Genomic DNA, 13,451 nt, shown 5'->3' on the forward strand with positions numbered 1-13,451 from the left:
CAATGGGAAGAGGCCTGGGAAGACAGTGATCACCTTCCACACTTGCAAGAAACAGGATCTGTTATAGCACACAGTGGAATAGGGAGAGGGGAAAACTCACATGCAATACTGCTAGATACATACTTGTACTTCCTCCTTGCCTTCTAAGTCCTAAATTAGTCAAAACCAGTCTGTGCTGCTCAGCATCACCATACTTAAGTTGTACTAGATGAAGTTTTGAACTATCCAGCCACAGAAGAGAGATTTTTTTTTCCATCTATTAGGCATGCTAAGAAATGTGTTCCAGCCTTATTTTCCAATGCTCTTCCTGCCTGTGAAACAGCAAATGCAGAGACCTTGCTGGCTACAGCCAGTAATTGAGAGGACAGAGACTTGAAATTTTAACCTTTGCACAAAGTCACCAGCAGCTGGAAGCTGCACTGAAGCAGAGCTCCGCTTGCAATAGCCTACATCAAATTTGGGTTTGTTAGATCTGGCACTCAGCTATAAATCAAGTTGCTCCACTTCCTCTGCCGCGTGATCAGTCACCGTGGGCTGGCCGTAACTGCATCCGACTGCGTGCGCGGGACCGCTGCTCCTGTCCTCAGCTGAGCTTGTATTCTGAGTCATCTGCCGCTTGGTTACAGCATGTGGCACTGGCTGCATGATCTTGCAGGAGCTTGAGGAGCAACAGCGAACAAGAATCGCAACTACGGCAGTCCAGAAAACTGCTCCTCTTGGGAATTGCACTCTAGCAGAAACAAAAGCTCTGCCTCTCATTTTTAAGTGTGCATAAAAACACAACAAAAGGAAGTAGAGAAATTAGGAGGAATCCAATGCTACCTAAAATAAGGCAAAAATAAAACACTATTGCAGAACCTTTTAGGACTCCACCTATGTGCTCCCTTCTTATTAATTTCATTTAGCAATCCACATTTAACACATCAAAAACATCTCAGCTTGTACGGAAAACGCAACTAAAGCCGTGCATTAGATGGACTGGCCAAAAGTAACCTGATGCCATTACCAGTTTCAGGGATGAAAACCCAGCAGGGCCTGTGCCAGAGCAGACTCCTGTCCCACTCCCACGCCGCCCCCGAGCCGCTCTGCCCCCCGGCGGATCCGACCAGCGGAGCCCCCTCTCCTCCGGGAGCGAGGCCCTGGGGCCGGCGGCCCGCTGGCTCCCTTCTCCGCACAGCTTCGCTCACCTCTCGGTCCCTGATGTCGGTTATTGTGCAACCACTGGATTACTTTAACAGGAAGGAAGAGGCTCGAAAACCCAACCTACACTTGGTAGTACGTGCCATTTGGTATTTTGTTAAAGAGTTTTATGAAAGTGAAGAAACTTTCAATTGCTCACGTTAATCCAGTAACACAATTCTTCCCTGCACCTTCTTTGGCTCTCCCCAACCTCTTCCAGCCTAGCACATTACTAGGATGTGCCAGATCTTATCTGAGAACACAGAGGGCATACTTATTTCATAAAAAAAAAAAAAAAAAAAAAAAAAAAAAGGTAATTTTATGTGACCAAAATGTCTCAAAGACAGCCTCAGGCTGAGGCCCTCCCACACAAGAAAGAAAAGCTGTTCTTACAGGCAGCCTTATTTAAGATGATCTTAGCAAGAAGTCTAGATGAGCCTTGTCACACTGGGCTTAACAAGATGGTTTCCTATTATGAGTCACAGATGTTGTCCATTTTTATTCCTCAGGTGGCTGACTGCATCTTGGGAAAGTCAGATCCTTAAAAGAAAAAAAAGTTTTTAAAAAAACTCAGTTTTGGTTTCCTAAGTCAGAGCTACATCAGTAATGGTGTTCATTTAATGCAATTCTTCTTTCAGTGTGGGGAAAAAAGGTCAAATGATAAAATCCTTCCAGAACAACTCTATTCAGAACATGCAAGACCCAAAATTAAAACTGTATTGCAAACTAGAGAAAAGCTTCAGGCCATTTGACAAGTTAACTCATAATTTCAGTGAGCTGTCTCCTTTTCCATACTAAAGTCAGCTCTTCACAATGCAGAGTGAGACAGTGAATGTAAGTTCCTGTTGCTCTACAAAGATTAGTTTAGCCTGAGATTTTTACAGTTTATCTATTAGGATTATCACAAGTATTGAGAATTAGCTATGCAAATAAGCATTACTACATATACTATTTTCAGAAATTAAGGGCCCACAACATGCAAAGTAAATTTGAGTCTCATTCTCGAAAATAAAGCATGCATCTCAAGCCTATAAGAACTAGCAAGGAGAAATCAATGTTTTTCTGCAAAACATTACTTCATGTTGCAGTTAGCTGCAAAACAGCCTGTGATCCATTTCTAGAGGAAGCAGAAGCTGGCTTACTCAGAGTACAGCTACATAAAATCCAGTTCTGCAATACTGAGATGCATAATTTATACAAAGGTTTGCCACTTATGCCAGAATACAAACAGAAGTGCCATCAATATTTTAAATATTGAGGACTAAACTGCAACTTCAAACGCAACTTCAGCAATTTCACTTTGCCTCTCAACTGGAAGAAACAAAATCAAAACAAATCAGGGTGAACATAAGAATCTCCATGAGACCTTTTAGCATGGAGCTTGCTTGAGACCAGTGGCCTGAGTTTTCTTACATATATTTTGTTTAAAACAAAATGTAGCTTTAGCAAACCAACAAAAAAGTTAGCTGACTTCCTTCATGTATTTAAATATTAATTTGAAAAATAATTTCATAATACCAATGAGACTGTATATGTTTATTCATCGTCAGTAATTTTTGTACATAAGGCAAATATTAATAGCTGAAAGGCAACAGTTTTGCAGAGTATGTACAGAGCAATGTACAAGCAAATGTAAGAGGCTTTAAACTATTAAATCAATTTAACCATTTTATAAAAAGGAAGTGATGATTTTCCTTCTACAACCTCCTTTAGAAATAATTTATTGCCAATCTTAAACTAAAGCAAGGAAAAAAAATTTACAATAAAAAGTAGTCCCTGGAAAGTTTATAAAAAGTTAAACATATAAAATTGTAAGCCACAAACATTTATACAAAGCTAATACAAATCTTGGTTTTGTTAAAGATCTATGAGGTTGTTACAAAATATATTTTTACATAAAGGCTTCACATAAGGTAAGCTCTCACTGCTACTGAAAGCGCAGGAAAGCGGTTTTAAATAGTCTGCAATTCAATTTATTTTCAAGTACAATGCAAAGAAATTTCAAAATGGCACTGTATTGCAATGTTGTGTAATTAAAAAAAACATACAAGATATGTTAATGGTACCATCAAATAAGCAAAACCTGTAAAGCTGACTTGTGAACAACTCAGTATGGCATGAAACCTTCTGATCATTTTGAAACAGGAAATGTTATTGTTGGAAAATGAATCTTCAGCAATCACCGTTAAAGAGAAATGCCTAGAGAAGTCTTCAACCAGCAATGCACGTTAAACACGCATGATTCTCAGTCTTTCAGTACTCCTAAACACGAGACCATAACCTCCCTTAGTACTGTGTTCCTGTTTTTAAATTAAAAATAAAAAAATAAAAAGAAACCTCAGACAAATCTGTGGCGCAATAGAAAACGCTGATCAGATGCAGTTTGAGCAAGCGACCTGAAACTCATCACTAATACTAGTGGCCAAGTGTCACGAAGCTTGGAACGACCCCTCGGCCAGGCAACTCCCTGCAATCACTCTGAGGGGCAAAACTCAAAGCCGCTACTAGACAAACAAGTGTAAATATACAGCCTTTGAGAGCAATGAACCACCTGCTGTTATTATTATTTTTTAAAAAAAAAAAAAAAAAAAAGGAGCATGTAGTCTAAAAGAAAGCTTAAGTTTTACATAACTGATGGCTTAAGCTCCCACATACAACAGACCAAAAAAAAAAAAAAAAAAAAAAATTAAGCCCTTTTGAACAGGCACAGTTTTCTGATGTCAAACAACTAAGTTTAACATACTGCAGCAGAAAAACATTTGCTAAAACACTTATTTCACCTTCAAGTACAGGCAGACTGTACAAGACAGCGGTAAATCTTGATACAGTCATTCACCAGTGATCTTTTTAATAAGCTTCTGTCCCCTGTTCTCTAGTTTTAGTTTTAAACTAAAAGTTTTGGGAATCTTCTGGCTCTTCCATCTTTACTAGATATCCTGACCTTGCACCGCAGTCTGGTTTACGCTAACAAGCTTCACACTTACCAACTAGTTACAACTGATTTGTATCCTGAAGTAAATAAATGAGTCTGTTCAACAACGTCAAAGTCTTCACCTCTTGTAGCAAAATTATATTCTGCCATAAAGGAATAATATCTAGAAACAAATCTATAACGACAACAGTACATGATGCGCCCCTTTTCAAGGTAGCTGACAAGCAGTAAGTTTGAAGGTGGAAGGCCCAATGTTGCTTCAGCTTGTTTAGCCAGGATATTGTTAACAGAAGAGCCCTGTAAACAGCTACATCAAGGTTAGTTCCCTCATCCTTTTAAAGAAGTGGGAGTGGACAAGTGATTGGACTCAGTGATTTCATTGAACTCATTCATTTCTGCCTGAGATTCAAGTACTTACGTACCAGGACCTACTTTGTCACAATTGACCCACAGCTGCTGGTTCCACCTTGCTAGCTGCAGGCCCCAGCATTCACAGGGAAAGCAACCTGCACTTATTAAAAACAGGTTTTTGTGTTTTCTTTTAATTTTTTTTTTTGGGGGGGGGACAGGGTTTGGGGCAGAGATCTTGGTTTGGGGAAAAGCCGGTTGAATACATTATTGACTTTAGCTCATGTCAGGAATGTCCAGCGCCTTGGGAATACTGACAACATCCTTAGAATGAGATCAGTTTTGAGGATCTTGAGCAAATTATCAGGTCTCTTCACGTAAAAAAAAAAAATGGCATTTTACATAAATAAATTTGTTTAGATAGGCATATTCTTCATAATCTTCATATCATCCAATATCCAGTCTCAAGTCTTCTTTTTAATCACTGGTCTGCCATCCTGCCAAACACATACAACAAACCCTCTCCGAATTAATTCTTATTTTACACAGAGCAGACAGTCTCCTTTATAAGGAACTTGTTCAAACAACCGTCAGCAATAGGAAAATAGCCTAGTACTACTCTCACTGATTTGTTCCAACGGTTAGTTGTCATCTCTAAAAGGGTGTGGATTTGTTCAAGTGCCAGACAGTGGACTTTGTCATACACTTTTGAGGCTATTAGACAAAGGTTTGTTGCCTGCTGACCTAACATTTATAGCTCAACCAAATCAACCCGTAATCTTTCTTCAAAGCAGTAATAAACAAGAGAACTTTTTAACCTCCACTACAGGCATGCTGTCCAATCTTTTATAAATCCTCATTAATCTCTTGATATCTGTAGTCAGTCATCCTTCTTCAATTGCTCATACAGGAACTGAAGACATCAAACCAAAAGTAATCATACCCTTGCCTAATAAGGAGGTAAAATCTACATGAAATATCCCCATCCGAAGATCATACTAACCCTCTGACATCCTTGCTGCACCCAGACTTTATGTTTAGAAGATTATGCACTATGACTTCTCCCAGGCTCTTTCCAGAATTCTTTCCTCCCAGAAACAGCGCCTCACCACACAAATCATGCAGTAACGTTTAAAACCTTTGACTATGCATTGGACAATATCAAAAAACAAAGGTATTTCAAAGCACTTAACTAAAGTACACATACACTATTCCCCTTCTACTGAAAGGAGAATGAGGTACAGAGATGTTAATATAACTTACAATCACAGTAAATAAAAGGCTAAGTTCAGAAAACAGGCAGCTTTCCCATGTTCTAGCAATATTATCACACTTGCAGAGATACTGCTCAAAGCAGTTTTAATATTATGTCACACTCCTTGCCACATATGTATTATAAAAACCCATTTAAGAAAATATGGCCAGCATCATCATCCACAGGAATTGGCCATTTCCATGGAGCAAAATGGCAAGCAGAACAGCCTAATGGAACTTCAGTCTGGAGCAAACCTGGTAGCAGCACTACTTTTTAAAATGCAAGTTGGTAAGCTTACTCTTACTTAGTAGTACTCTGTGTGGTGTATATCTGTTTAAAGAGTATTTTTTGTCACACAGTGATTAAAGCCCTTCTGCCCTAAAAAGGGGAGAGGAGGAAAAAAACTGCAATGGAACTTTTGGTAAAATATTATTAGTCACAAGCAGTACTCTACAGTATGTTGTGCAACATATTTGGCTCAAGTACACTTAGGATTTCTAGATCGAACTGGAAAGTCTGAGAGAATTTTGTCACTTGAAGCATATTCTGCTGTGACTTTTTTTTTTCTCCAAAAACATTCATCTCAGTGGTGGTAGCTACACAAGGCCTCTGCTGGGAACACACATGCTCACATAAGGCCACTGAAAATACTGTAGGAGGACAGAACACAAAGAGGCACTTAGGTTTGCAAGTACTTCTATCCATCACCAAATGCTTACTGATAAAGAATAGGCACGTTGTATTAAGTTACAAAGAAAGCAAAAACAAAACAAAAAAACCCCAGTGATATATTAAAGCACTTCAAGAACAAGTAAGGTACCTACATGTAACATCTGGTTAGTGGAAATAAGAAATACAAGTTTAGCTTGTTCCCTCTTCCCACATCAGAATTTCAAGAGAACTGTATCATAGTGCTCTGTGCTTTGTCATGGCTCTAAGATGTAGAGTACTTAAAAATGCAATAGAGTGAAAGAGTGTGATGTGCCATTTACTAATTCCTAGTCATTAGACTTTTGCCTGCATTAGTACTTCCTGCCAGATATGTCTGAAGTTCCCAAAGTATTTTTAAATCATGTCCTAATCAAAACCTATGCAAAGTTTATATTTAAATAGCAAGTACATTACACCAGGTATCCTAGCTTCAAACAGATGATTCCAGCAAGGGATTTATGGAATTTCTAACCAACAAAAGACCTGAGAAAGCATAAGTCAGCTACGGAATCACAGTCTTCTTTATGAAATTAGATGTGAAAAGTTTCTTTTTTTTTTTTTTTTAATTACTGCCAAAATCTAACAATTGCAACAATTTCACCGAAGTCTGGAATTAGGATTCTGAGAGTGGAATGAGTTTTCTAGTTTGGTGTGTGGTTTTTTTTTTTTTTTTTTTTTTAGCGTACATGTTCTTAAAATATCAAATTTAATCACTTTACAGGTAACTTAGACACAGGTCTGCTATAAAACAACAACTTGAGTCAACTTGAAGCTACACTGGAAGAGATTAAGCCTGAATTTCGGCAGAAGTTGGCAAAAATGTGTTCAGCAGCAGCTTTTAGCCAGATATCAAGAAGTCTGACAGGATCTGGATTTCTCTACTCCTGCTGTAAACTTCTAGTTAAAAACAACACAAAGTTATTCAAATAAAAATGTCTTTTTGCACATCACTGTAGCATAAGCTGCTTGAGGTTATCATGAAGGATAGTATCCTTGACATCACGGAAAACTAGCCGGATATTTTCTGTGTTAATAGCAGTGGTGAAGTGGTGGTAGAGGGGCTTCTGCTGCTGGTCCCGGCGTTTGGTACGAAAACAATCCACTAGGAATTTTTGGACATCTGTTAAGCAGTGGGGATCCCCTTCGAACTCTGGAAAATAGTCTTTGATGCTCACTTTTTGTACTTTTTCCTCAAGCAAGTCTGTCTTATTTAAGAAGAGAATGATGGAGACGTTGCTGAAAACCCGGTTATTGACTATTGTTTCAAAAATGTTCAGAGACTCTGTAAGGCGATTTGTTTGCCGATCCTCCATAAGCACTTGGTCAAATTCACTTGAGGAAACAAGGAAGAGTATTGATGTGACACTGTCGAAGCATTCAAACCATCGTTTCCGTTCTGACCTTTGGCCACCTACATCAACCATTTTGAAAGGAACATTTTTTATTTCAAAATTGTACTCATGAATCCCTTTTGTAGGTCTTCGTGCCAGCAGAATATCTTGCTGTGATGGAAGATAATCCTAAAAAATAAAATTTAAAGAAAATCAATAAAAATAAAGCAGAGTTTTCTGATTAAGATATAAGTCATGGGCACAGTGTTCACAGCCAACTTGCAAGCTAGAGAAAAGTTTGCAAAGGAACAGCATGAAGCTTGGAATAAATATACACATGCATGTATATTTGTATTTTAACAATGAGGTATTCTGAAAAATCTAGAGTCCAAAGCAGGAAACACACAGTATTAAATCAAAACATTTATTCTAGAGTACTCTAGCTTTCTGTTTGCCATATGACAAGCATCCATAAACAACACCGAAAGGTATACCATCAATTCTTTATGGCAGCTTCCCTCACTCTGAATTACTTTATGCTTCATTATCCTCTTCCCACAAAGCTGGAAAACACACTAGTTGCCAACACAGGAATACAGCAAATGGGGTCTCAAACAGTTAGGTTCCTGAAATCAATAACCAATGTAGTACCCCATTCTGAATATAGGCACTCAATTTCTTCCCACATTCACATGTATATTGTGCAACTGACTCAAAAAAAATAGTAACATGAGTTCTGCTGAGTGAATCATTTTTAATTGACCATGTTAATCACGCCAGAAGAGCCAAACCTAACCAACTTGCTGTGTTTGTGCCATGTGCAGCTTTCCTTTTTTGAAAGAGCTGTATCCATCAAAAAAGTGACTTCTATTTAGCTGTATGCTACCTGCCAGTGTAATTTTGTCCACAACAAACTATGCTGTTAGTAGATCAGAGGAAGAAGCAGACAGCTGAGAACAGTAGCCTTTTTCTAGCAGTGCCATCTAGGAGGGTGCCCGAGACAGCTGTTCCTGAATTTATGCAACATGCTTTTCCCCTCATAATAAAATATGCAATTAAAAAAGTTTCTGTAGTCCTTATATGAACAACTATCTTCAAAGAAATGTAGATGCTCGTAGGAACAGGCATTCTTATCAGTTTTTGATGGCATAGAATTCAAGACTCAAATTGGGGATTTCTTCATTCTAAGAATTACACTTCCTCATCTGGTCCAGGTTCTTCTGCTATTTAAAAAGTGCATCTGTAACAGACAGCTTGAGCTGAGATTTACAGCTTTGTTGTTCACCTGTTATGAAACTTTCTTACATTTTTCTAGCATTTCTGACATCATCAGAGAGGGTGGTTTAAGTTTCAGAGTTAGAATTTAAGTCTCTTCTCAGCAAATGATCTACTGCTGAAGATTTTCCTTTGACAGTGAGTTATTGAACTTGAAGATTTTTATAACACCCTGTAAGATCATGGTCCAGAAAAGACTGATTCAACTAATAAGTTTGGGATGGCGGGGGGCGGGGGGGGGGGGGGGGAGAGAATGGGGGGAAACTACATGGGAATTCAAATACTGCATCACATCATGTTTCTGCAGGTAGAAAACTAGAAGGTTAAAGCACACATAAAACTTAATGGAGCTGGCAAACTTTGATCCATCACCATTAAAAAAAACAATAAAAAAAATTAGAGGTAAGTATAATGATCCAGATCTCCAGATCTTAAAGGATCCTTTTATTTTATTATGCAAGTTTGAAAGTGAAACTAGCTAAAGAAGGACCTTTTTGTCTGAACTTCTGGCCTCTTTATTCAAGTTGCCCAAGATTAAGGCACTGATTTTACCATGGCATGCAACTACAATGCAGCTCTCTGAAGCACAGACTCCTCACCCTGCACTTCTTGCTATAGTAGTAATACATATGCAAAACCTGCACCACCTAAATCCACAGAAGAGTTGAACTACTGAAGTAATACCAAATCCTCTTCAAACTAAGCAGCTTCTATCCTTTTTACTGATGAGAAGCAGCAACTTTTAAAGGTAATAAGACTTTTCTATTTATTACATTTAACTTGTGTCTTTTTTTAGCAAATATTGTTAGAAAAGGAGGATTTGAAGTTAATTGAAGTTAATAAAGAAATGACTGTATCAAGTGGCACTGAGTACATGAGAAGGAATTTTGGATAAATCTGAATGTTAACATTTAGGAAAGAATGTAACAAGTTAAATCCTTATTTCATCTTTCAAACAGGAATGTGGTTTTTTTTATTCAGAAGTTCATCTCAAAGAAGTTATCAGAAAAAAAAAAACACACCTTCGGAGAACTCAAGAGTTCTTAAAGTTAAAAACAAAAAAGAAAGAAAGAAAAAAGATAAGAGGTTAAGTCATATATTCTTTCAATATTGAAATGAGCATAAAGTAAATTCATTTAGGAGTTGGCCCTGACCATTACTCAGTAAAGCTTTCAAAGACAAGGAGCCTAACCTAGAATTCCTGACAAACTCACTCTTGAGCATTATTACTCATTTAAAATTCTTTCCATGCTTTCAGCCACAAATAAAACCCTTTCAAGGGCTGTGAAAGTCTACATGCACAGATGACCTACCATGTTTTATCCCAGATAATGGCTTCTTTGATGCAACAGTCTGCAATGAGTGCACTGGAAGTGAAGTACTTGGTATAGAGCCATCATTTGACTACAGGAGATTAAATACAACTCCTAAAAAGTGCATTAAAATACTAGATTTCTTGAAGGATGACTTCACTCTCATCTCTCCCATGCACAGATTCTGGGACACTAACAGCTTGCTTCGATAACAATTCTGAATTAGACCCTTTTTCCATTTTTACTGCTAATGCAATTCTTTCAGTGAAATCTTCAGCATTAGGCTAGTATTTTCTCGGGCCAGCACTTGGTAGCATTTTCAAAGTCTTTTTAACACCTTCCTGCTGTCACTCTGCATTTTTCCTGCAAGCACTCCCAAACCCACTCTATTCTTTGACTCTTTCCCCAATCTTCCAAGTTCACTGCTTTCTTTTTTACCTTTCAGGTTTGCTTTTCCATGCAGCCCCATTTGCCTGTAATCATCCGCTCTTCCCAAGGACACATTTTGACACTGACTCTTAACACAGGACTTGAATTTTCCCTCTACTTTTGTTTTCTTTCCTTAATAGTCTCCTTCCCCAAACTCATTACAGACCCTTTTCTTCAAATAGGCAACCTTTGGTTATCAGTAGCTCTGTCAGCTACCTGGCCAGTAACTTCTCTTCCCTAAACACTGCTACCATCAGCTCCCTTTCAGCAACAGACAGGTGAATCAGAGGTCTATCTGTTTACAAGCAATCCAGCTGCAGGCCAGCCCACTCATATAAGAACTGTTCAGATAAGAACAGTAAAATACTTATATTAGCACATTAGACAAGTCTTGCATGTATATAAGAATAAGCCAGAAGAACCTATCAGATCTTTCACTCTCAGTAACAAAACAAACTTAGGCAGCACTTTCTCCACCAAATACTCAACATTTTCTATGATGGCAGATCTTGAAGAAGCCTCTGCATCTCAACAGCTTCTAGTCCAACTTTAAACCGAAAGTGGTATAATTCCCAACTCACTGATCCAACAGAAGAGCAGATCTTTGGTATTTTGAACCAACTAGTGACTGTCTGGTCTCATGCATTAAGTAAAGAATGAGTCAATCTTTCTGATCGAGAACTTCGAAAGAAAAGCTGCAAAAGTCTATACTTATATGTTCATAAATGTCTTCAGAAGAAGTAGCTATGAGAAATCCACCATTAGCAGCAAATTCAGTTAATTTATTGAAGTGCTAACTATGCTTCTCATGCTATCTCAGACAACCCAAGATCAACCAAAATTCAAAGGCAAAGTAAGTATCGGAATTCAAGCAAAGCATCTGGAAATTGTATGCATCCTACAAGATGATCGCCAGTGCTCTACTTTAGAAACACTGACTGTTCAAAGAATAGACTGGCTCAAAATTAATTTCATTTTTCACTTTAACAGATAAAAATTTAAGTAAGTTGTAACAGCATTCAACTGAAGCAGTTTGGATTCCCACATTCTTTTTTTAATCACCAGCTGGAAATGTCCATGGACAAATTGCCTCCTTGTGATATTCAAGTTAGCTTCCCATTTTAAAGGCACTTTTTCACAGGCTATTTCTGCAATAAGACTAATGAGTATCAACATACAACATCATGCAAGTAGTAAGCAACGTTTCTATCAAAAAGGATTCTACAAAAGTTTTAACTTTTTCTAGAGAAAATATTCTATTCTCCACTAGGTTTGTTTATTTTAAAGTAGATACTGCATAAAGGTACCACTGACTTGTATTATTGATTCAATTTATTGATTTTAATTGGGTATTAAAAAAAAAAACAACAAAAGCAGGCATCTTTGAAAAAAATCAATTAGATCTGGATTATTGATCCAGGTTGATCAACAAACAGTTTTATATACTGATGCTACAGAACGACTGCTTCAAAAACCCTATCACATAGATAACTGTACAAGCAAGAATGAGCATTTTATTTGTCTTTATCTTAAAGGGAGCTTTGCAGTGAGTTTTGCTACATACTTACCACACAATGTCTATATGCACACAGTCAGCTAATACTACTCTTTTCAATTCTGTTGATCATGACAGCTCTGTCTGGTTGCACCTAATCTGGACTAATATAACTATTACATCAGATTATATTCCAAGATCAAAATCTTCAGTCAAAATGTGATATAAATTCCAAAAATCCAGCCTGACCTGACTCTTAAGGCAGAATGACAGATTCTTGTAAAAACATGCATGAGTTAAATTTGGTACCATAAGCAGGGAGATAAGCAGTACTTTAACAATCTTCTGACTGGACAAGCATTTGTAATTTTTTTTTTTTTTTTTTTTTTGCTTAATTTCCATAGGAGTTGTATTTGCAGACAGCCTCTTGGCCTTTGCTTTGCCTTGTGTTTGTGACATGTCAGTGACAAACCACTGAGATAATGACACAGGCAAAGTTACTGAAGACAAAGCTAGTAGAACAGCCACTATTTACAGTTCATCTGTTCAAAACCCAATGATCACAAAGACAATTTCAAAATTCACAACTAAAAATAACCAAACCAAAAAACAAACAAACAAAAAAAAACTTACTTGTTCTCCAAGTTTATCCAAGTTGTCCAAGAAGTATTTTACAGATTCCCCCTAAAAAACAAAGCAAACAGTTTTTAAATAAGTGGCACACTTGATCCTAATAGTTTATATTAGGAAGTCCAGTTAATTTATCTAACTCTAAATATAATTGTTGCAAGCTTTAATCATCTTTTTTTTAAAAAAAATCAGTAATCCAACTGATTTTTTATTTTTAGGCTGGTATATAGTCAGGCTTTAAAGGCACAGGCAGTCACATTTATTTAGCAATTCTAAACTTAGGAAGAATTTAACTATTATAAACTCTATAGTGTTATGTACATGGACTGCCTATGAAGCACCCACAGAGTCAGACACCTTCACTATGAAAAAGTACATTCAACTCTTCTAGCCATTTGAAGAATCTGCACATACAAGCATTCAGATAGAGACTAATCACTAGAGATCAGCTTGTTTATAACTTCATTGCCAAAAGATCCCACTTCTACAGGTGCTGCACCAGAGCACAGAAAATGTTTAGCAGAAGAGAAAACTGCAACAGATGAAGCTAGAG

General features: G+C 37.5%; 1 protein-coding gene across 1 annotated transcript in view; it reads right to left on the bottom strand.

The window, feature by feature from the left end:
* Nucleotides 1–2,700: 2,700 nt before the first annotated feature.
* Nucleotides 2,701–13,451, bottom strand: part of GNA13 (G protein subunit alpha 13) — a 32,193-nt gene continuing 21,442 nt past the window's right edge. Inside the window, exons 3-4 of the mRNA XM_062591637.1 lie at nucleotides 12,902–12,952; nucleotides 2,701–7,945 (exon numbers count right to left, since the gene is read on the bottom strand). Of these exons, the coding sequence (XP_062447621.1) occupies nucleotides 7,373–7,945; nucleotides 12,902–12,952 (624 nt within the window). The 3' untranslated portion in view covers nucleotides 2,701–7,372. The remainder of the gene's footprint in view (nucleotides 7,946–12,901; nucleotides 12,953–13,451) is intronic.

Source organism: Rhea pennata, chromosome 19, assembly GCF_028389875.1.
Source record: "Rhea pennata isolate bPtePen1 chromosome 19, bPtePen1.pri, whole genome shotgun sequence".
NCBI classification, from domain to species: domain Eukaryota; kingdom Metazoa; phylum Chordata; class Aves; order Rheiformes; family Rheidae; genus Rhea; species Rhea pennata.